The sequence below is a fragment of the Stegodyphus dumicola genome, chromosome 7, assembly GCF_044657685.1.
Source record: "Stegodyphus dumicola isolate Sdum_Otavi_A_Nest chromosome 7, ASM4465768v1".
Taxonomy (NCBI): domain Eukaryota; kingdom Metazoa; phylum Arthropoda; class Arachnida; order Araneae; family Eresidae; genus Stegodyphus; species Stegodyphus dumicola.
The window spans coordinates 14,187,968-14,213,122 of NC_140774.1; the positions used below are offsets into that span (position 1 = coordinate 14,187,968).

Genomic DNA, 25,155 nt, shown 5'->3' on the forward strand with positions numbered 1-25,155 from the left:
AAACAAAGCTGGGACCAGTGACACCTTGGAAAAGATAAAGATGCATGTCGAGGAGGATAACTTCATCACAGTAGCGATCTCCGGTAAGTGAACATCTGTAGAAAGTGTGGAGCTCCGTCCATCTGTTCATCATAATGCCTCCTTATTCAAGAAGACCAGGGTCACCCAACGATCACCGCACTCAACCTCTTTCTCTGATTTTAGCGGAATGAAAGCTTGTCCCTACCTCTATCTATACATTAACTGGTGTTGTGAATCGTTTCTCAGACTGAATGAATCTCTCCGGTAAAGAGCACTTGTTGTAACCAATCTCACTTGTCTCACAATGGTCAGCACAAGCCCACGACATGCACGGTGGCAAGGAGTAAAATGCGCCTATCGTTGGTATGAGCCTTCAGCGCCATACAGATGACAGCCCATATTTTAGCTCAGTTCCACACCCAGTTTTGAGAGGTAGCAGCGCGAAAGGACCTCTCTTCATGTGCCCCCGTATCGCACAGACACTATGCATTTACAAACATCCATACCTTCTCTGGGATTTAAACCCGAGCTTTTCGGTACGGAAGTTAGAGCCATTAACCACTATAACAGTTGGGGGTGAAGAGAACTTGACTCCATTGATGATGTGTCCAATCGTTATGTACCGCCAATGGGTTGCTGTCAGTGATATGCAGAGTTTAGGACGGTTGGCAAATAGGTCACCTTTATGAAGTCTTCTGCGATAGTAAACCGGGACACTTGCCGTCCAACTGACGTGCACAACTGCTGAACAAATTGCTCGCTGTCTGTTTTCAATCTCTTATCGCATGCAGAGCGATATATCGGTCATGTTTCAGACCACCAAGCTTTTTTACAGCTTTACCTGTCATTCTTGGGAGACCAGCTGATTCTGCCACGTATAAAGGCATGCTTATGTTTTCTTGCAGCCATACTGTACATACAATCTCAATTTCACTTGCGGAAGAATGCCAGGAAATGTACCTTCCGTTCTTGCCTTGCCTCGCACTATTCACACTGACATCTGACGTGCCCTCTGCGTCATGTTGTTATATCTGCATATGCATCATCTCTGTATTGTAGCTCTTCATTACACTGATCACAAAAAGCCCCTTTTATCAATTTCATGGTTGTAGGTTGAAATACGAAATTTTTTCTTAAATTTTTCACATTAATATAGAATTTACAAATGCTCCTCAAAATAGTTCCTTAAGCAAAGTTATAACAAGTTGTTAATGTATTTTTGAATAAATTAGAAAATTTCGAAAATATGTAAGAGTTAGCAGAAGTTTCCTCGCCGAGAACTTTCAATAATAGCTTTCAATTTCATTTTCTAAGACCCGTATATTAAATAAAGAAAACTATTCGAGTATATCCTTAAATGAATTGCTTTAAACTGATAACAGACCAGAAATTTGCTGGGATACAAAGCTGAAATTATATATATTCAAATTTATCAGAAGAAATTTGACATAGAAAAATCCTTTTGCACTCCTGAACTGTTGATTAATTAATTGGTTTTATGCTCTTATATTAAACTCTTGCTAAAATTTAAGAAACCCTAATGCACTATTATAAGAACTATCCTCCATTATTTAGTGCAGTACTAAAATAGACATTTCAAGGTCATTTCGCCTAAATCATGCCTTCTAACCATGGTAACGGAAACATCCTATCGGAAAAATGGTCGAAATCTCTAATTTGCCAAGTTCCCTTAATTTTTCCTGTGCGGTGATGACGACACATGCTACAAGCAGAAATGAAAGGAGGGTCCCTGCGCCTTTAAATGTCTATTTTAAAATTGCAAAACACAAATTTCCAATAAACGAAACTATGAAATAAATTACCCAGGTAAATAAGAGCAACTCTGTCATCCCTTATCCTCAGAATGTTTTCAGCATAGTTGAAAGCTGCACCAGGGAACCAATCGTAATCTAAAAATCCATCGCCGGTTTTCACTACCACCTGAAAAATATAAAGTTTTCATGTGCTGTTTGAAAAAAATGAAAAGTAAAAGTACTCAAGAAAATAATATAGGTTCATAAGATAAATTAAGTAGCATATTTCGCTATAGCAATACTTCCTTTACTTAGTACAAGGAAGTAAAAATATATTAATATATTTATATATATGTTACCGTGAAAGACCGAAATTGGAGAATGTCGACTTTCACCGGAGAATGTCAACATTCACCAAATACGTCGGTGAAAGATCGAATATTGCTTTACATTCTTGTAAATTCGGACCCTTACCGGTGCATGTCGACAATCACAGATATGCTCTGGTGTAGGTCAAAAAGAGAGGAGTATATGTACACGCTGACATTGCAAAAGGAAGTGTTCCGCAAATAAATGCAGTTGTAAAAGTAAGGGCCTCTTGTGCAATTCAACGTGTCATAATAGTTTAAGTTGTTGCAATAAATAAGATTTGAATCACATAATTTGGTAAGTTTTTAACTTCTATTATTTTACTTTCTCATTTTGAATGTACTGTGTGTTTTAAGTTCTTATATTCTTAAGTTCTTATTTTAAGTCTCAAGTGCATTTTTTCGCGACTGAATTACGGAGAAGAAAATATAATATTCTTATATGTTCAACATTCACCATTAGTACAAGGGGAATGTCGACATTTACCGGTGTATGTCAGAAATAAGAGTATTTGGAAAGTATTTCGGACATACACCAAGTGACTATGTGAATGTTGACATTCTACGGTCGACATTCTCGAGGTTTCGACATTCTCCAGATTTCGGTGTTTCACCGTAACATATATATATTAATATAATAAGAACTACTGCAGCATGTGCTGCTCGTTTTAAAACTATCGCATTAATGAAACTTATGCAGACCATGTTAAATTTGAACGGAAAAATAAGAAAAAAGTACCTTCTCATAAGGTTTGGATGTGATGACGCCAAAATAATTCCATACTTCCTCCCAGAAATTGTCATAATGTTCTATAGACCATTTATGGAAATCCCAATAAGAATCTGTAAAGAATTAATACATGGAAGATAAAATTTTCGGAGTAGTTATAAAACACTTATTTACAGGAAAACAGCAAAAGAAACACTTAGACCTCTGCCTATCCAATCAAAAATTATACTAAAAACCTCTTGTTTGACTCGTTTTACAAGCAGACGGTTTAGAAATTTAGGAGCAAAAATGAATCTGTAATTTCTAAATGATGTACCATTTTCTTGCATTCCAGCTTAGTTTCTTCTGTCGTAAACGTGGAGTAACATCGTTTGGATAGCATTTATAACAACAACTAGTATATCGATATATAGCCAAAGTATTTTACACTTCAGGCTATTCAAAGTGTTACACCAGGAAAGAAAGTAAATAGTAGATTTTTATTTACTGTGTCAATATAACAGTATAATAACTGGAAAACATGATTAAATTCGCAAGCAGTTTCCGGTACAAGCGGTCAGAATTCAGTACACAGACTTGCCATTTCTAGTTTCTTAAATCAAAAATTGGAAATGGCTAATTACTGTATGTATCATTTTTATTTTTAAATAAATTTTGGGCAAGTTATATTTTCAAAAATTTCCTTTTATATATTTCAACTAAAGGCTTATAAAGGAAGTAATATACACATGCAATTAAAAATGGTATCTTTTAAATGTTTAATGTAGTTATCATTTTAAAATACTATAAGCTAGTCTCCCGTAGATGAAGAGCCCACCAGCGGCCAAGTCGCTGAACACTAATAGTTCAGTCGGAGGTTCGAATCCCCGCAAACGTGCGTCTGTATAGGCATTTTCGTAGTTTTCTCCACGAAAGACAAAACGAGCATGTGTAATGTATATACGATTATACTAACCAGTTTCCGTAACGTATATACGAACCAGTTTCATGCAACGTATTTCTAAGGAACCAGTTATCCTTAGAAAATCCTCCAGGAAGGCATTCCTTCCCTTAGGCACAAAGCGCTTGAGTTCTTTGTCATAACCAACCCGCAAATGAAAATGGCAAACTGTGCGACGAAAATTTATAGTACCGTCTTGTAAATATAAGCATTTACAAAAACTTGAAAGTTAAAGATGTGAAATTTGAAAGGACTTCATAAAAGTCTTATGAAATTTCAGAAATCCTGTTCGTGTATGTTTATGCAAAGTAGACGACGGGTACTATTATGATACGGATATTGTTGTAAAATTACTGAAGGTCCAACCTTTTGTATAAAAAACATGCATCGCTTATTGTGATCAACGATTTGGCCAATGTAATCAAAATAACATATAATAATTTTTTAAAAATTTAAGTAAAGCCGCCAAATAAAAGATAAAGTCACCAAATAATTTATAAAAAAACTTTAAAAAATTTCCTGAAAATGTCTGCGCCAAAAATAGGGCTGCTTTCTTGCCTAATTTTAAATTTTACTTTGGCAAGTTCTCTTACGACGAGGGATGGCTTCCAAATATTCACATGAGAAATATAGCATCAGTCAAATAATTTCCATAAAAGTTATGAATACTTTGGAAATTAATTTTTGCATTACAGACATCATGAAAGTTTCATAAATAAAATTTTATAATTTCCTAATTAAAAATGCTGTGAAAGTTCTTACATATATATTTCTAGTTATATTTATTTTAAATTAGATAAATTCTTTTGCTACTGTAAAGATCATTATTTTTCTCATCGTTTAATGTTATCAAAATATCCGTGAATAAACGTGATCATATTAAGTAGCACCTGCTATGTATATGTGATAACTTATTGATTAATTTCGCCCACCAGCTCAGAAGCCGAGCGGTTAACTCAGTGAACTCTGGTAGTTCACTCTGGAAGCTCGAGTTCCTGCGAATGGATAGCTGCATGGGTATTTTCGTGGTTTTCTACATAAGTAACGTGGATGCGAGCTAGTTCAGAAAGTCCTCCACGAAGGTATTCTTCCCCTTAGGCAGATAGTCTTCGAGTGTTTTGCCATAATCAAATAAACCAAACGAAAATTTAGCTTTTGATATGTTGGAAGCTAAAAATGACTACAGAGTTGTTTAATGCTTCGAATAGTTTGTTAATTTTTAAGGAATTGTTTGAGGAGGAAGAATATTCATTGCTGTCTCGTGAAATGTGAGTATTAGCATAGAATTTATGATTAAGTTTGTGAATTAAATATCAGAAGTGAGAGCTTTGATTTTTTATCACTATTCAAGGTAGTGATAAGGAACATAAGCTGGACTAAGCAAATTTTCAGGCGACATTCAGATTATGCGTCGGTAAATAGCACTGAAGATCTAACACTCAGATTGCTATGCTGCAACAATGCATGAGATAAGATTATTCAAGTGGATGGACAGAAACTTCAAATTGGAAACTTCAGATAAAAAGCGTGTAAAAAGGTTTCATATCTTATAACAATATCTTATAAAAATCATGATATAAAATAGCACTTCAAACGATATTTATGATATTAACCTCGAGTAATAATAAAAAAAAAAAAAAAGCGTAAAATATACGATATGTATAGAGAGATATAGATAGATATACAATATATTTCTTTCACGTCTTTGTGGATTTGTTTCAAAATTTTTATTTTTTTATCTGTGATAGATAGACATAGGTATAGATATAAATTAACAGAAATAATTTATTTCGTCGTTACTATAATTAATCAAATACAACGAATTAAAACTATATGCACAGATACAATAGATTTACAACACGAAATTTTGATCCTTATCAAAATTCTCAAAAATAATCTATTTCCCTTTCAATTTATCAACCATTGCCTCAAAAGAGCAGGCGTTAAATACTCACTCTAAATCATTTAACTGATAGGGATATGATAATTTATTCCTAAACCTGAGAAGGCGGTATAAGTTGGATGACTGTCAGTTGAAAGATTTGTATATAGTGTAATTACTCAATTGTATATATTGTAAAAAGCTAATTGTCTTCAGACATATACTGTTACTATACTGTTACTAAAAAAATGGGCCTATTTCCTGCCTTTAGACTGTCTACTAGCTCTTGGACAGCGAAAATGCCTTTTTCCTTTCTTAAATTCTTAATCATTGCGACACGACAATTAACCAGAAATTAATTAATTTCCATTCACTAGTATTTTTAAAAAAATCTTAACAGACGGTCTCTCTCAGATAAGAACTCCACAAAATACATCCCTCAAGAATTCCAAGTCCCACCCACTACCATAAATTTCTTCACCCAAGTCTTACCGACTGATATAATTCAAAGCCCCTACTGCCGCTAAGAATTTTCGGACACCCTACACTTCTGAGTCAGACACGAAGAGAACACATTGCCAACTCCCCCACTAGAAAGAATGTAAGTTACTTAATACCTTTCTGGCCTTTATATCTTCATGTACATTCACTGATCTTATTTATATTATTTTCTATTTTATTTTTATATTATTTTTATGTTCTCTTTGATTTGTTTTTGCAAAGTTTGCATTATCTATCTTTTTTATAATCTTCTATGCTTATTTCAACTTTACTTTGATTTCGATTTCATAATGACAATTTCCAATGTTTAATTTCTACAAATAATATAGTACTCAAATACATAAAGATGATAGTTTCGGGGACGATTACTCGAGTTTTACAAGATTTCTCTACAGTAATTGATTTTTACTCCAAATTGAATTGACTAAAATGCTTCATGAGTATAAGTTCTTTGAGTAACAACTATTCGCGGAAATATTTGGCCTGACTAGAATTGCCGGTTTGACTGGGATTAAAACTGCTTCGACTGCCAAGTTCTTTAGATATTACCAAATTAGCATTAGTAGCATACTACGCAATCAAATTCTTCTTCAGTATGGGTCTAATCAAGCATCTACAGTGTTCCGTCTTTTCCTTGTGCTTTTATTATGACAATTAAGCCGGTAAGGATAGTTTCCTGCAGCCTGAAACCTCAATGGAAAATTTAATTCAGCTCTTCAAATCATCATTTTGTGATAAATCCAAGATAATGTGAAAGAAGTGAATCATCAAATTTGTTTTTTCAGTGTTTAAAAAATAACAGATCATTCTTCTGCTATGGTGTTTAACTTATAACTCGAGTAAAGACGAAACACTTTCATATTTACGTATTTTTATCAATTATTGATCACTGAACGGGAGTTGGTTTGTTCCCCTTGAAAAGTCAACTAATTTCCGATCAATGACAATAATTACATGTTTTAATTTTTAATTTTTACTTTTACAATTGTAATATTATTCTTCGTGATGATTTAACTCGAGTCCCCGTTAAAACATTATTAACATTTTGCTTTCAAATTACTTCAAAACATCTTTCAAAATATAACTTACCAGTATGGATGCACACTTTTAAAATAATTCTACTTTAATTAAACTTAGGAGATAATATAATCAATTAATCAATACTGTTTAGGAAATAAATTATTATTAACTAACTTTGCAGCAATTGCGCAAGTAATAATAACTTGTATTCGCACTAAATGGATTTAAGTTCATACAACATATAATAACTATATATATATATATATGTAAGATAAAAAATGTATGAATCAGAATTATAACTATAAACATTAATTCTTCCTCTCTATTCTAAAATCGTAATAACTTCTCTGCATTGCGTCATTTCTAGATCATTCTATGGCCCGCGCAACTCTGATGACGTAATAATTAAGACTTGAAACTGCCACTGTAAACCAAAACTTTTCTCTTCGCGTGCTTCCATCTTTCATAACTACGCACTTCAGCTTTTGCCCTCTGCTCTGCTAAGATGTAATTTCGCTGGCTTGCTTTCTATCCCAACAATATCAAAAATGTAAATCTTCTGTGGAAAGGCACGACTAGAGTGCCAAGTGATTGTGGCCACAAATACCAATTGGAAATAAAAATGGAATTAAAACTGCTTCGACTGCCAAGTTCTTTAGATATTACCAAATTAGCATTAGTAGCATACTACGCAATCAAATTCTTCTTCAGTATGGGTCTAATCAAGCATCTACAGTGTTCCGTCTTTTCCTTGTGCTTTTATTATGACAATCAAGCCGGTAAGGACAGTTTCCTGCAGCCTGAAACCTCAATGGAAAATTTAATTCAGCTCTTCAAATCATCATTTTGTGATAAATCCAAGATAATGTGAAAGAAGTGAATCATCAAATTTGTTTTTTCAGTGTTTAAAAAATAACAGATCATTCTTCTGCTATGGTGTTTTGCAAGTGTTTCAAGGAAAAAAAAAATCACGCGTAGTGTTTACAGATTGAAAGTAATCTCTCGATAAAATGAGAAGTTCGAATGCCTAGTGAAAAGTAAATCATCAGTGAATTACCGTTTAGGAATTAAGCATTACAGCGGGTTCAAGATCGATCTGAGTTAGTGTTTGCAAGTATGTGCGACAGAAAATTATTTGCACTTCTGCTTTTTCAACAGCTCAAAAATTATTACATTCGTGTGAATCTAGCTCAGGAACTAAATTATTTAATGTGCTGCGGATTCTATAGTTTATATTTCAACTTTGGTTAAAATTTCTGCAATTTGTTTTGAGAAAATCTGACATTCTTGTTCATTAATTTTTCTAATTTTTCATAATTATGTGTGAGCAAATTAAGTAATTAATTTTAAGCTATTTAAATTATTCATAGGGAAGGATGTTAAGATAAGTTTTTATGTTTTTGAAATTTTGTTGAGAATTTTGAATACGAATTTTATAATTATTCTAAAAATAAAGATGTTAAAAATAAGTGAAATTAGTACAGATAAGTAATATGAAATTATGGTAAATGCATGTTAAAATTTATGGGTTATTGTGTGTTAAGTATAGTATGATGAAGGTGTACTGGTTCCTTTAAAAGAGGCCTGCAATTACCTCTGTACAGTTGTTCCTTTTACCCTCTTCATGCAAGATAATGTTGGAGGCTCTCATTTTATGAATGCATGTAAATTTTTTATATTATTATTATTATATTTTTTTATTATGGAATGTATTAGTGCAGTTCTCAAAGGCCAGTTACCTTAATGCAAGGAACGGAGGCCTTTTCAAGTAACTGCCTAGGCACCCTGGGCCACTAGTGCAGAGAACACACTGGTTAGCTCAAGAGGACAGCCCTATTGATGGATTTGTTTGTTTAGAAGGCTTCCAGTTTGGTAAAATCAGGAATTGTAAATGAAAGATGATAACGGTGAAACCATAAATTCTGAAAATCTTAATCCTATTATTTATGATGTTAAATTATAATTTATCAGTATGGAAATAAGTATCATAAATATTTATGTGCATTACATTTAATTATAAGAAATGATTATGTAAAAGTTTTTGTGATATTCTGTAATAACAAGAACCTTCCCTGATGAATTATGATTATGTGAACTTTCAAACAAAAAGACTTTTGGACTGAAATGCTGAAAAATTCAATAGGACTTTAAAAATTAAAAATTTATTTAAAAAAATTGATATTTATAAATTATACTTTTATAGAATCAATTTTATGATTTATGTTTTTCTTTTTTATTTGCTAGCGCTTTAACTCTTTCTCTTTAAAAAGGCTTCTCTGTCGCTACGCCTTTTTCTTTTTGAAGGGGGGAAATATGTAAGATAAAAAATGTATGAATCAGAATTATAACTATAAACATTAATTCTTCCTCTCTATTCTAAAATTGTAATAACTTCTCTGCATTGCGTCATTTCTAGATCATTCTATGGCCCGCGCAACTCTGATGACGTAATAATTAAGAACTGAAACTGCCACTGTAAACTAAAACTTTTCTCTTCGCGTGCTTCCATCTTTCATAACTACGCACTTCAGCTTTTGCCGTCTGCTCTGCTAAGATGTAATTTCGCTGGCTTGCTTTCTATCCCAACAATATCAAAAATGTAAATCTTCTGTGGAAAGGCACGACTAGAGTGCCAAGTGATTGTGGCCACAAATATCAATTGGAAATAAAAATGGAATTAAAACTGCCTCGACTGCCAAGTTCTTTAGATGTTACCAAGTTAGCATTACTAGCATACTACGCAATCAAAATCTTTTTCAATATGGATCTAAGCAAGCATCTACAGTGTTCCGACAGTTTCCTTTTTCTTTTATTATGACATATATATATATATATAATAACTATATATACTCCACATCTCGATACTCCACGTCTGGATGAACCACGTAGGATTTGGAGATGTTAGAACCTGTCTGAAATGACGACTGGTGGTCAGGTATCCACTTGGATTCTCGAAACCGCTGCCCTCTGGGACAGTATAATCAGCTGTTTCGGATAATTGGAACCAGCTTCTTAGGTTTTATATCTCCACAGCCGAGACTGCCAGAGTACAAATCTCAACCAGTACAATAAAAGGCCATAAAGGAAACACCCATGGTATAAAATAGCACTTACTACCAAATGCTGATTATCAGCTCAGAAAAAAAATGACTTTTTAAGCGATTTATATTACACTGAACTGAACAGCGCATTTTTATGTCCAAAGATTAATGAAAGATCTAAAACATATCAAGCTCCATAAACATGTCAAGACTTGTCATGCGTTGCCTATACGTTCTAGAAAATTGAACTAAACTCAGTTCCTAGAACTTTGGAAATAGCATCAACTTATGTAAATGCAGGAACTTATACAATAACATAAGTTCATAAAATGCGAGTAATGATAATAAATGCATATCTTATGTATTGAAGCAGAAGAAATGGGTTGTAGTGCGAGTGCACTACAGCCTATCACAGGCCAAGGCCGTCTCAAAAAGCTTCCTCCAACAATGGATTTTTTAAATCTTAAGATCTCCCTCCACACAGGCTATCTATCTTTTGCGAGATTTTCCTCTTTTCCTGGTACCTTCTACAGTTGCAAAGTCACCTTTTTAGCAGGGTTCAAACTGTCACATCTAAAAATATATGCCCGGAACCTCCCAACCGGTACAGTGGTTAGCGTCGCTGTCTGCCGTGCCGAAGGGTCCGGGTTCGAATCCCGGATAAGGCATGGACGCTTGTAAATCTATAGTCGCCTCCTGGTAGAACGGTGCTTCGGTACACCAGGGTACCTGGGCCAGAGGCCCTAACCCTTGTAGAACAGTAGGAAGTTTCGAATTATAAAAAAAAATAACCTGGTGATGAACTCCAATGTATTTTGAAGAGTAGAATAAAACACGTGTGACAAGAAGCATCGAAGATGGATTAAGTGAGGGGAAAGCTGTTCAAGAAATTAAGGTAGAGGTGACATTCTCAGAACACATCAGCTTTCGTCTTCTGCTATTTTCATAATGTACGTGACAGCTCTGAAGCCTGCAGAAAGTTTCTCAGCAACAGTCCTTGCGAATTCGTTCAACTATCATAACAATGTTTCTCAGAAAATCTTGCATTTTATAATTCAGAATCCAGTCGGTTACAGCGCTTGCTTCCGTTGGGATTTGAAATCTTCGCCCTTTAACCTTTTCGCTATACCTAAGCATAGCTGTGACGTCAGTTTCCTGTAAATCTATAGTGTCTCTACGACATGGAAGCACTTTAAATGTGCAGCCAGCCGAAAGCCTTCTCGAGAGGTCGGAAGGAAGAGGGAAAGAGGGGCGGTCGGAAACTCTCGACCCGTCCTACCGAGTGCTCTTCATCAAAATTTGGGGCGGAATCGAGCTCAATCGCATTGTCAACAGTAAGGCTCTCAAGGCTGTTGCCAACGACAGGCGTAAATTTGCGCTCCTAGCCACGAGGAATTTCGTGAACTTGGGCTGACTATAGATCAGATAAGTGAGAATTAGGAACAATAATGAAAATATCTGCAAGCCACCTGATACGGTAAGATTTGATGACTCGGGAAAATATTAGGTTTTTTGTATCTTTTATCGATTTCATAGTTACACAAATTTCTCCATCTATTATTTTCTCCAGCTGGGCTGTATATTTTTTGCAGTACTCTCCTTTCAAAGATTCAAAGACTTTAAGTCTTTTTTCATTTGTTTTTGTTAATTGCTAGCATTTACAATATCATAAGTTTAATAAGAGTATAAGGTAATTCTCCCAATTTGCCTTCGTGGTGTGGTGGTCTGCACGCTGGGCACGTATTCCAGAGGTCCGTGGTTCGAATCCCGACGAGGGCGTTGCTTATTTTTCATATCTGCTGCTTCTAAAAAATCCTAATGTCTCTACAATGGCATTCGAACTAAAAAGGTGGTGGATGATGACTCTCCACATCCAGGATTTGGCGATTGCGTCGCCTAAAAACCCCAGTCGCCCTTTAGAAGGGGGAGTATATAAGGTATTTCTCCCGCCTTAGCATGCCTTCGTGGTGTGGTGGTCTGCATGCTCGGCGCGTATTCCAGAGGTCCGTGGTCCGATTCCCGGCGAGGGCGTTGCTCATTTTTCATATCTCCTGCTCCCAATATATCCTAATGTCTCTACAAGAGTTGTAAAAGAAATTTATTTTTGAAGTATAATAATTTAGACATTAATAAATTCTTTAAATCATGGTAACACCTACTAGCTCTAAATAATCTATTGTCAATTTCAAGTTTAATATTGCTATCATTAGAGATAATAGCGCCAAATTATTTAAACTGAGCAACGTCCTCGAAAGTATAAGAATTTATTTGCAGTGGGGGTGGATTATGGGCTTTACCTGTTACTGCTTAAAGTTTGTTTTGCCCTGACTGATGGTTAGTCCAATGTGTCTGACTGCAGATTATACAGAAGTCCAGTTATGTAATTCAGTATTCAATATATCTTTTTTTTTTTTTTTTTTTTTTTTTTTGAGAAGCTGTAAAGTTAATTTTTTAACTGATATCATACTATTTAACGTATTCAGGTGTGTAAGAAGTAATGTTAGTTTACTTTGCCTTCAATCACAAAAGGATGTGACTGATAACAATTTAAGGAATCTTATTATTATTATGTGAGTTAGCAGTCTTAGCGCTTACCAAAATGGAGGTTATACTTCTCCTCGATAATTTTCTTGAATTTATTTATTTCTGTGTTTGGAACTTTTTTATTCCACACGATGGGAGGGTTCCACCCTGTTCCATTCTCAGCACTCTTTTTCGATGCGGTTCCTGAAAACAAAATAAAATTTTAGAACGCTTATTTTATAAGGCAGTCTGAAAAGAATTTGAAAGTACCTTTTTTTAATGGTCTCACTTTAAATGGTCAAGCATCTTTAAATATGCGAAAACGTTTAACAAACTTTAAAGCAGAATACTTTTATAACTGATTGGGTTACGATAGGAAAACTTTGAACACGTAAAAATTGTCCCAATACATAAAGCACCGGATTCAACCTTCCCCTAAAAAATATTCTATTTTAAGAAAATGGAAAACGTTTTTACTTACAACAGATAAAAGCTTCGATTTAGGTAGGAGGAATATTGTCCAGCATAATGTCCTCCACAACTTGTTCTACAGCCATGTACTCTCTCAATGAAATTCGTGACCACTTTCTCTCGTATCGACCTATCGAGGTAACGACGCGTGTAATTTCCTCTTTTTTTCGGGTTGCAACAACATTGTCATGTACAATAGCGATGTTTTCAACAAACCGGCTGAACAGAGGGCATGTTGATTTAATATTTACTATTGAACCTGTGTCCTAGAATTTCTTTATTAATTTTAACTTGTTGTTACATTAGGTGCATTTTCACGTCAAAAGATTCCACGAACCTTCTTAACAGTCTGTTCATAATACTTACCATCCTAGTAAAGAGTTTATCCAATCAAAACTCACTGTTCGTATGTGTACCACGCCATGTCGACTAAGCTGCAACGAAGCTACGAAATAAATTAACAGCCATAAAACGCCAGTCTTATCAAGTCGATTGGTCCACCAGGCGGCTGAGAAGTTCTTGAACACTGGTAGTTCCGTCAGCGGTTCGAATCCCGCGAAAAGACTGGCCGAATGGGCGCCTTCGTGGCACACACATTCCCATGTGCAACGCGCCAATATTAGCACGCTTTCCTTAGAAAGTCCCCCCCCCCCCACTGTGCAATGCATCAGGGCGGAACACGTAAACATTAATAATAATAATAATAAGGCAATTCTAATTTATCATTCTTAAATATGAACATTTGTCTGTTGTAAGTATGGAAAATTACTTTGCAGTTTCTAAAGGTAAATTATTTATATGATTATATTTAATTCTGCGTTTTTGGTCGGACACCCTATATTTCGATATACTTTACATTACATTTTCTATATTTGCTGTATTTTCAAGTGTTAAAATATTTTAATTAAAATAAGAATTGCGTATCTTCTTCATGACGTAAAACTATTAACAACCTCGTTCGCAGTGGTATCAATAAACAAATCCTAGACGTAATGGGGGAGTGTCTGAGTAGTATAAAGCATGTTGTCGGTGTAAGATCAGTATTTCTAGCAAAGAGATTGCACGCCGTATAGCAGTTAAAATCACACCGAGTTGCTGCCTCAGCGAGAAATGGCGAATAATCAATCTGTTAGACGACATCTGGATGCTTTTACCCGAGGTCGAATCATTGGGAAGTTGGAGGAAGGCCGCAATGTGACAAGTGTGGCTGCAGAGTTCGGAATTGCTCACAGCATCGTTTCACGACTTTGGAGACAATTTCAAACTACAGGAACAGCTATCCGGGGGTTTAGTAGTGGTCGTCCACGAGGAACCACACCCGCAGATGACCGGTATATTGCCTTACAGGCCAGAAGAAACAGGCGGCAGACAGCGGCAGAAATCGCTAGACACACGACACAGGCGACTGGACGACCGATATCGCGTTTTACCGTGGCCAGAAGACTGCACGGTGATGGTCTGTTTGCACGACGCCCTGTACGGTGTGTACCTCTAACGCCTGCCCATCGGAGAAGGCGTTCTCTGTGGTGCCGGGAACACCGGAATTGGAGAGACAATGAATGGGGACGAGTACTCTTTACAGATGAGAGCACATTCAGTTTGAGTAGCGATTCTTATCGCATACTCATCTGGAGAGAGCGGGGAAGCCGCAATCATCCCTCGAACATCATTGAAAGGGACAGGTATGGAGGTGGCGGTGTTCTCGTTTGGGGAGGCATCATGCTTGGTAGTCGTACAGACCTTCACATCTTCGACGCAGGTTCAGTCAACGGGACCCGTTATTGTAACGAGATTCTTCTTCCATATGTGCGTCTTTTTAGAGACGCTGTGGGTCCGCAGTTCCTTTTCATGGACGACAATGCACCATGTCATCGCACAGTAGCTGCCGAACAGCTCTTAGAGAGTGAGGATATTGAACGTATGGATTGGTCGGCACGATCTCCGGATCTCAATCCCATCGAGCATGTATGGGATTTTCTAGGCAGACGCTTGGCAGCTCGTACCTTACCACCAGTAACGATTCCGGAGCTTCGATTGGCGCTGCAAGACGAATGGGCAGCAATGCCTCAACAACTCATTGACACCCTCATTCTCAGCATGGGCAGACGCTGTGAAACCTGCCTAGCAGTCAGGGGAGATCATATCCCCTATTAAAGACCGGATGTTTCTTGCTGGACACCCATCACAGGGATGTTTCGGCCTTCAGTCGCATTGCGCTCCATGCTACTTTTTCAATAAAGCTTCTTTTTATTCCTCTGATTTCTCTTTTAGTAAGTGTTGCTTACATTACTCATGTACTTACGTATTGGGGATCTTACGGTATTAAATGTGTTGATTTGGAAAGCTTTTGTACAAAGATATATTGAAAAAACCGTCTCGTCCTTAATTTTTGCACACCAGTGTATTTAAAATTACAACTTTAAAAAACAATCGAAGTTTATTAAAATTATAGCTCAAAAACAGTCGAATTTTATGTTCTTAAAATTACTTTTAGCACAAAGGGTTATTAGTCTGAAAACGGCATTTTGCTTCGTTTCACTTTCTGCGTTGGTCACTTTTCAAGCTATTGCCAACAAATACTATCCGCATGTATTTATATTTAAAGAAACTAAATAATGAAGAATATGCATGAATGAATGAATGTTTCTCTCATTGTGAGAAAACAATGGCACTTGGAGCCATCCAGTTTCGAATATTGTAGTCCTCCAAACAAACAAGGGTACCTGGAAGCCCGAATTTGAATTTCGAACATTTTTTATTATCTATTTCAGATTGTGTAAATTTTTAATGAATTTTTGATTAACAAACTCAAAGATTCTAAAGCGAGTAATGGCAACACTGTACGGAAAAAGAAATACATTTTTATTTCCAGCGAGCGAGACTGTTTATAGGTAGTTTTAAAGATAACTGTTTTCCTGTTTTTAAATATTTTGTGATATTGTAGAGACATTAGGATTTTTTTGAAAGCAAGGGAGATGAAAAATATGCAATCGCCTTCTCCGGGAATCGAACCACGGACCTCTGAAATACCGGCTCAGTTTGCTGATCACTACACCCCGAAGGCACGCTAGGAAAGCGGGAGAAATATCTTATAATATTACTGTTGAATTTAGTTTTATGGTTAAAGAGCGAAGAACATGACATTTAATAAATAAAGGTAACACACGAAACCTTAAAGAAACGCCCTTTTGTGCGTAATATAAAATCTGAAGGCCTTCAGATTTTCTTTTTTAGTTCAAAGCGCGTTAGCTTAGAAGGGCTATTAATTTCGTTTCGCCATTTTGTGGCGTTTCATTATACACGGCGTTTCTTTCTTCAAATCATTGACATCAAATACAAGTATTATCGCGCTGTATTATATTTAATGAAATTAAATAATAAAGAATCTGCATAACCGTATGCATGTGTCTCTCATTTTGATAAAACAACGGTACTTGGAGCCATCAGATTTTGAATACCTTACGTCTCCACCCGAATTCTAGAAGCCCAAATTTAGAATTTGGAATTTGTTTATTATGTATACGATATTTTGTGAGACATTTATGAGTTTTTGGTGAAGATACTCAACAATTTCAAGGCGAACAATGGTAAAACTGTACGAATTTTTTTTTTATCTCTAGCGCTCCTAGACTATGTATCGGAAATTCTAAAGATATGCTCTTTTTAAATTGTTTTGCGATATTGCTTCTGAATTACGTTTTATGGCTTAAGTGCGAACAACATGATATTTAATAAATAAAGGTAACACACAATGCGTTAAAAAAGCCACTTTGGTCGAAATATAAAATATAATTTTTCTTTTACAATTTTTTTTAAAATTTGAGAATTCACCCAGTGTTTCTCAGTCTGTGGTCTACGGACTATAAATAGTTCTCGAAACCTGCCATTGTGGTCCTGCTATATTTAAAAAAAACGACTAAAATAAAATTCATGCTAAATGCGTATCCACTCTATAAACGAAAATCTTACATTCTGAAAATTATGCATGAAGACTGCGTATTATATTTTCTTCAAAGAACAATGTTTTGCGAAATTTATTAAAGGTTACGCTAATTATGGACTTTCAACTCTAGTCTTAGTAACAAAAGAGCGATTTAAAGCACTATTATTGAGGTGCTTCTCGTGATCATTTCCCTGCATAATTGGAATGTTAAACTCCCTACCAGTGAAAACGGAATATAGTGAATTGTACAGTTGTTCTTTAACAACTGTAACTCAGTTTGCTTCAAGGTATCTGTGTGAGAAAATATTTTCATCACAAATTCAAATAAAAAGCAAAGTAAGAAAATTATCTTGAAGTATGCGCCGAACTCAGACTTAAACTTACTAGCATACATCCAAAGATTCAACAACTATGCAACAATCATCAGGGTGTATCTACCTTATTAATGTGGGTATCAGTATTTTCTTAAATTTCAGTTAGTAAGACAAATCCTAACAGTATTATATTACAGGAAACAAATATACGGAGGGTATTTACGCAATCTTTAGTATGCTTCCAAAAAAAATTGAATAAAGCAAAGATTTGGAATAAAAATTTCCTGCAACACTTTATTATTTTAAATGAGAAATAGAATCTATTGCTTTTAAATTTATTCTTCTTTCAAATAGGTTTTTCTCGCTTTCCGAAGAGAAATATTTCTATTCCATTATGCAAAAACGTTTTAAAATTATCTACAAAATAAGAAAGATTATTAATCGAAAAGGGAAAAACAGTCCATCATCAATTGTACGTGGGAAGATGACTACGGACGAATACCCAAAAAAGTACAATGCGAAAAAAAAAGGGAACAATTTTATATCTCCCGTTCTACTGGGCCGATGGACGAAATTCTACTGAGCCGGTAGAAATGATGTACATGTACAGAAAAACAAATGATTACAGTTTGAGAAAAACTGGATGATTTATTGAAGTGATAGACCTTCACAAAGTGAAAAAGCCAGTAACGCGTTTGTCCACCTCTGGCCCTTATGCAAGCACTTATTCGGCTTGGCATCGATTGATAGAGGTTGCGGATGTCCTCCTGAGGAATATTGTGCCATATTCTGTCCAACTGGCGCGTTTGATCGTCAACATTCCGAAACTAGTTGGAGAGCCCCGCCCATAATTCTCCAAACGTGCTCAATAGGAGAGAGATCCGGCGATCTTGCTGGCCAAGGTAAAGTTCGGCAAGCGCTAAGGTAAGCAGTAGAAACATGTGTAGTGTGGGCTCGGGCATTATCTTGCTGAAATGTAAGCCCAGGGTGGCGTGACATGGAGGGAAACACAACAGGCCTTAGAACTTCGTCGACGTACCGCTGCGCTGTAAGGTTGCGACGATGACAACCAAAGGGGTCCTACTATGAAATGAAATGGCACCCCAGACCATCACTCTTGGTTGTCCGCCTGTATGCCGGAAGACAGTCAGGTTGGTATCATACCGCTGTCCGAGGTGTCTCCAGACTTGCCTTCGCTGGTTATCGGGGCTCATTTTAAAGCGGGACTCATCTCTGAAGACTACTCCAGTTAATGACATTCCAGTGCGAATGAGCCCGACGCAGCTGCAAACGGGCTCGACGTTGTACAGAGGTCAGTGGTAGTCGGCGCAAGGGGCGCCGTGACCTCAGCCTGCTTTCTGTGAGCCGTCTATAAATGGTCCTTGCTGTTACTGAAGCACTAGTTGAACGTACAATCGATGATAATGATACATCTGGCGCTGTGAGTGCCGCTCTGACGACTGCTCGGTCTTGGCGTTCTCTTGTTTCTATAGGCCTACCACTTCCTTCTTGACGCTGTGTGCGGCCATGGTTCGCCCATTCCTGCCAACATCGTCTAATAGGGGCATCGCTCCTGCTCAAATATCGAGCTATTCGCCGATAAGACCAACCGGCTTTTTTGACCCCAACTACACGACCTCTCTCAAATTCTAACATCTGCGCACCTGTATGCGAGGCATACTTACTTTCTACCAGAATACACGGAATGAAATTCGTGAAGAATTTATGACCTGGAATTGTAATTTCTCCTCTTAAATATTCTGCCAGTTGCGCAGATCAGATGCGCTGTAGTTCATTGACTGTAGTTCATGTTAACTGTTCATTGATTGGCAGCCAAATTGTAAAATTTTGCATTTTCCTTCGAAACCTGTATGCATATCAATTTGTGTCTAATTTGCTTTATATCTTCTCGGTGCGTCTTTTTTTTTTTTTTTTTTTTTTTTTTTTTTGTCTAAGAGTATATATTAGATTTATACATAGCAGTTGTTCTAACATAGGTATTTTGGCACAAAAATCGGACTTTTTCTGAAATAACATACGAATGTTTTCCACATTGCGATTGTACGATTCAAATTAGGCTTAGATATTAAATTTTGTAATTATTTGATGAAAAAGTTATGGAGAAATTTAGAAATTTATCTTGGCGGATTTTTCTTTAGTTTGCTCCAAGAATAATTCCTTTGGCGAACTTCTAAATTTATAGCAACCTATTTTCCTTTTCATTTTTTCATTGTGCATGAGCTGGAGAAAAAAAGATGCATCGTTCATATTTTCAAATAATTTTAACAAAGTGCGTAAACCAAATTTGGCGTTATTACGCTTATAACAAATATGCCAAATTTCCAAGCGAGCCAATATGTAAATTCAAGTATATCTTAGGAAATTTGGAATAATATTTTTTGCAGGTGTGCTCAAAATTACATCTACTTAAAGATGATGGTAAAATTTTATAGGCCATGATTTAAAACGTTTTTCGAAAGATTTATAAAAATTATTTATAAATACAAATTATAAAAATGAATCATAAAAAATGTTAGAATTTTATTTGGAATGAACATAAATTTCTAAATGTGAAAGGAAGAATCAAATAAGTTTAATAAAAAAGAGACATTAATAAATATAGACCAAATTCAATTAACAAAGAGAAACTAAAATTTGGAGAGCTAATCCTTTTAAGTAACCACTCGTGCGAGTTTCACAAAACTTGGCACTTTGTGATAATTTGAGTCGTAGAATCGCAATGTGGAAAAAAAAAAAAAAAAAAAAAAAAAAAAAGAAACCTATGTTATTTCAGAAAATGTCCGATTTTGTGTCAAAATAGCTACGTTAGAACAATTGCTACATATAAATCTAATATATATCCTAAGTCGCGCTTTCGAGAGATGGAAAACGCAAGTCTCGAAAGTTAAATTTCACAAATCGGTCGAGTAGAACGGGAGATATAGAACTGTCTCGTCTCTTTCATTGTGCAAGTTGTACCTACTGTCTGTAATGTTTCCACACATAAATCGTTGATAAAAAGCGAAAGTCCGCCGATGCAATTTTCGGTTGCTGTATCTTAAATGTATCTGCAGGAGCGAAAAGCAAAATAATAAGCATATAAATCTATTTAATTTGCAAAAAACTAAAATAAAATCTAAAATATCTTAATGTTCACCAGCTTTTGTTGAAGCATACGGCTTATCGCTGAACAATTTGTAGAACTCTTGACCCTCGATGAAGCATGGGTTTACCTAACTGGCTGGAGCAAATAGCGATGTAATTGTTATTGAAAACGAAGATATAGTCGTCCAGATCGTATAGTGATTAAGGGAGCGTACTGCTGTAGCGAAAGGCCCGAATTCGAACCCAGAGAATGCATGGATATTTGTAAATATATAGTGTCTTTGAGGCATGCGAGCACTCTAAATATATGGCTTGCCGATAGTCCTCTCGTGTGGTTTGGTAGAAGGGGTGATGGGTGGGAGACTCTCGGACCACTCCCCTGTGGTTCGTTTCTTCAAAGATGAGGTGGAAGTAGAAGTCCAACCTCCTTGAGGCTCTAGCAACCTTTCTTCCATGAAATACTACATGGACAAGACAACAGCAACAATGAAGAGAAAACTGGGGTGTAAGTAGCAGTCCCACCTCTTTGAGGCTCTAGAAACCATTCTTCCGTGAAATACACTGACAAGACAACAACAACGAAGAGAAAACTGGGGTGGAAGTAGAAGTCCAACCTCCTTGAGGCTCTAGCAACCTTTCTTCCATGAAATACTACATGGACAAGACAACAGCAACAACGAAGAGAAAACTGGGGTGTAAGTAGCAGTCCCACCTCTTTGAGGCTCTAGCAATCATTCTTCCGTGAAATACACTGACAAGACAACAACAACGAAGAGAAAACTGGGGTGGAAGTAGAAGTCCAACCTCCTTGAGGCTCTAGCAACTACTCTTCCATGAAATACATGGACAAGACAACAGCAACAACGAAGAGAACAAAGTATACAAACCTTGGTACATCAGTGCAAAGAAACTTTCGATAAAGATTTCACGATTGTCGCAGGATTCTCTTGCAATAGGAAAATAAAAATAAGAAAATGGTTAAAAGCGCTGAATTACCAAGACACTCACGTACTACCAAGTTAAAGATTTACGTCCGATATTTATGGAGGCAATATTCCAATTACTTTGAATGAGTGAGATTTCTTCAAGGTAATCAGCCAGTGATACTTCGAAAAGCACCGTTGCCTTGATGACTCAGCAAATAAAGACTGGTACATGACCTTTTCGATGGATTCCTTACTGTGATAAATCTTTCGGTTAATATGATCCAACTCTCACGAAATAAAGTTTTTCGCCTCAATTAAAATCGCCATAAGTTCGGAATTAAAGTTGTCAAATTGCAGAGTAATGTAGCTTAACAAATGGTTTTCGATATCAGTCAGTCACTTCCCAAATTAGGCAAAATCACAGCCTCTTGCCGAAACACGTCGTTCAACGCAAAACAACTGGTAGATCCTTGATGACGCGTGGTTTTATCTAAATGATCGCAATAAAAAAAGGCTTATTCATTACCGAAAACGAAGAGTGGTTCCGTCAATGCAAAAAAAGTTTCAGTAAGGTGTTTATGTTTGTCGTAGAACTCTCTTACAGTGGGAAATTAAAAATAAGAAGGGTAAGGAAAACGAAACGTAGGGAATGAACTTAAGGTACTACCAAGAGAAAAGTTTTACATCCGATATATACGGAAGAAATTCCATTCCTTTATCCCAATGACTTCCAAAGAGGGAATCTTCATTAAGACAATGCAGCAAGTTGTACTTAAAAAAGTACCACTGCCTTCCTTCAAAAAATGAAGACTGGTGCAGGTATTGCATATATATTTTTTCAAGGTATTCCTGCGGAATTCTTTGATGTCTCACCTACGAACCTTTGTACCTTTTTTATTTGAAAAAGAGCTCCTTTTAGGCACAAACGCACCACGACTGCTGTACTTTGGAAAATAGTGAAAGAGGAATCTAATCAATACTCCTGAAGATTTTACGAAAGGCCCTTCCATCATGGAAATCACAATGCAGAGTTATAGTCCAGTAGGGATTATTTTAGTTTCTAATAGTTAGTTTTAATTTTGAAAGGCTTTCCTTTTAAATTCTTGTTTTCCATCTACAACACCCTGCCAGAATGTGATTTTAGTATCACCTTTTATGTAAATGAAGTAGAACCAGCATTTAATGGAAAGTTCAGTCACTTCCATAGAACAGCTCATTTGTTCTAAAAAAACCGTGCTCTGCCTTCTGTTCTATGCCTTCGGGCCACGTCGTTGCCTTAAGCCTGTCTCGCTACGCACAGCCATAGTCTTACGTGCCTGTTAGTGTTCACCGGTGAGGTTTGATTACGGATTAACTCGGGTAGGTATCTCTGTACAGCTCCGGTTAAAGTTGAACTAGTTAAAATGAGTTTAGTTTCGTATTTTCTATCTGAAGTCCAAGTGAAGGCTTTCCTGCAGGCCCAAGAAGGGGCCGTCTGTTAGCATTTCTTTGAGTGAATAAAAGAGTAACCAGTCTTCAGACGTACATTTTATACTTGTAAAGGAAGAACAGCGAATAGTCGCTAGACACTTCCCTAAAAGTTCTAGTCAAGGACACGTAAGTTAGCTAAAGCATTACAGTCCGGAAGAGAAAGGCTACTGGATTTGAGCATTTAAAACAGTACATTTACGGCACCGAAATCGTTATAAAAATATGTAAAGACCTTCTTGTACTTTTTGCTTTTTTACGATTTTGCTCTTGCTACTTTTTTTCATATATTTGCAGTTACTTTGTAATTGGATGACGCTCAGGAAACTCTTCTATATTCTAATTTTTAATAAACTGTGTTTCAAAGGTTTACGTAGCATTAACTAGTTTATCGTAGGCGGTCAGCTGAACATTTCCGTCAAAACTTTAGTAATTTCTCTCCTTCGCCGAAGTGTGCATGTACACCTAGTATAGACGTACTGTTATATAGTTGATAAAATATATAAGCGCATCACGTTCTATTTCTTTATTGAAAAATAATTTTTATAGTCGTTTATCTGATCCATACAAATTTTTTATCTGATAAAATATTTACTCCTTAATCGATGCAAATTATTTTTCTAAAGAACAAACAAACTATGTACAGTATTTAATCTGCAATTAATTATTTAACAGGTATAAAATCTAATATTACATTATTCTTACTGTATCCATGTGTGTGCATGTGTGTGCATCCATGTAACTACATCCATACATTTGTGTTTCTAATGGTAACTCAGGGTTTCTCAAACTGTGGGTCGCGGGACCTGCAGCAGAGAGGGGTCGCCAAAACTTTTAGCAGTTTTGATATTGCTCTAACTTATAATAATAATTTTACAATTACCAAATACTTTTACACAATGTATCTGAAACTAGATAAAGATAAGATAATACAGACAAAGAAAAAATCGAAAACGTTTCGATGCATTCTTTTTATAATATAAACGTTCATTTTCCTTGCTTTGCATGTTACGCTGTCATTTCGTCTGCTACTCATTTAAAATTTTCACATTGTTCTATGTCTTAAAATTAGAAATCAAAGTTAATGACCTAAAACTGCAATAGTATATTACAGTACAAGTGAAAAATTGACAGTTTCACTCACGCGTGTGTCGGATTTGCGCAATACATTTGGGGGTCCCACAAAATGTTTGTAAATATTATGGGGTCGCGAAAAAATCTCAGTGATATAAGGGGGTCGCAACTGGAAAATGTTTAAGAAACCTGGTTTAACTTATAATAAATCTCTCTAAATCGAGTCATTTGAAAATTAATCCATGTCATATGAATCTTACATAAAGTAGTGACACAATACTTACAAAAGTCAAAAATAATTTTACAAAGTTATTAACCAAACCAAATCATTTATCAAAACCAAATCATTCTAAACCAAGATCTCATCTTGAATATGGCATTCGCTCTCTGCTTTTCTGATTGTCGTTGATTTCCTGCTGCGACATCTAAAAATATATACAGTGTCTCAAAAAAGTGATGGGACACTTCTGCTTTACAAAAGGAAACTGCAATAAAATAAATTTAAAAACATGTAAAATTTTTTGTGGGTGTGTTTCATACTTAAATTTAGTAACAATTATTACATAACATACATTTTCTCAAAATATTAAAATATTAATTTAATAAAAATACAATTGTTTAGAACGGAGCAGAAAATGGCTCATTTAAGTGATGGGACACTTACTTTTCCATCAAATATTTATCCAAAAATTTTACTTTTTAAAAGGTTTGAATATTTTGTTGGATTTCCTTTTACTTTTAAAACATGATTTAATCTTCTTGGGATGGATTCGACTAATTTTTTTGTGATTTCTGGAGTGATTTTACCCCATTCTTCTTGAAGCACCGATTTTAATTGTTGTTTTGAAGAAATGGTGTGTTTGCGAATTCTTGATTCCAATTCTTGCCAAATATTCTCTATGGGATTTAATTGTGGAGATTGTGGGGGTGTTTTTATTATTTCAGAACAGTTATACAGCAGCCAGAGTCTAACGTTCAAAGCACTGTGCTTGGGGTCATTGTCCTGGTAGAATTTAAAATTGTTATGAAGGTTCAATTTTCGTTCTGAAGATTTCAAATTTTGATTTAAAATGTC

The 25,155-nt window shown here is 35.8% G+C and overlaps 2 protein-coding genes across 2 annotated transcripts in view; one reads left to right on the plus strand and one right to left on the minus strand.

Moving 5' to 3' along the window:
• LOC118192183 (acetoacetyl-CoA synthetase-like) overlaps window positions 1–25,155 on the minus strand; it is a 101,531-nt gene that overhangs the window by 64,490 nt on the left and 11,886 nt on the right. Inside the window, exons 2-4 of the mRNA XM_035363088.2 lie at window positions 12,853–12,984; window positions 2,883–2,986; window positions 1,845–1,962 (exon numbers count right to left, since the gene is read on the minus strand). Coding sequence (XP_035218979.1) covers window positions 1,845–1,962; window positions 2,883–2,986; window positions 12,853–12,984 — 354 coding nt within the window. The remainder of the gene's footprint in view (window positions 1–1,844; window positions 1,963–2,882; window positions 2,987–12,852; window positions 12,985–25,155) is intronic.
• Window positions 1–25,155, plus strand: part of LOC118181549 (acetoacetyl-CoA synthetase-like) — a 162,134-nt gene that overhangs the window by 27,522 nt on the left and 109,457 nt on the right. The gene's annotated exons all lie outside the window — the stretch shown is intronic.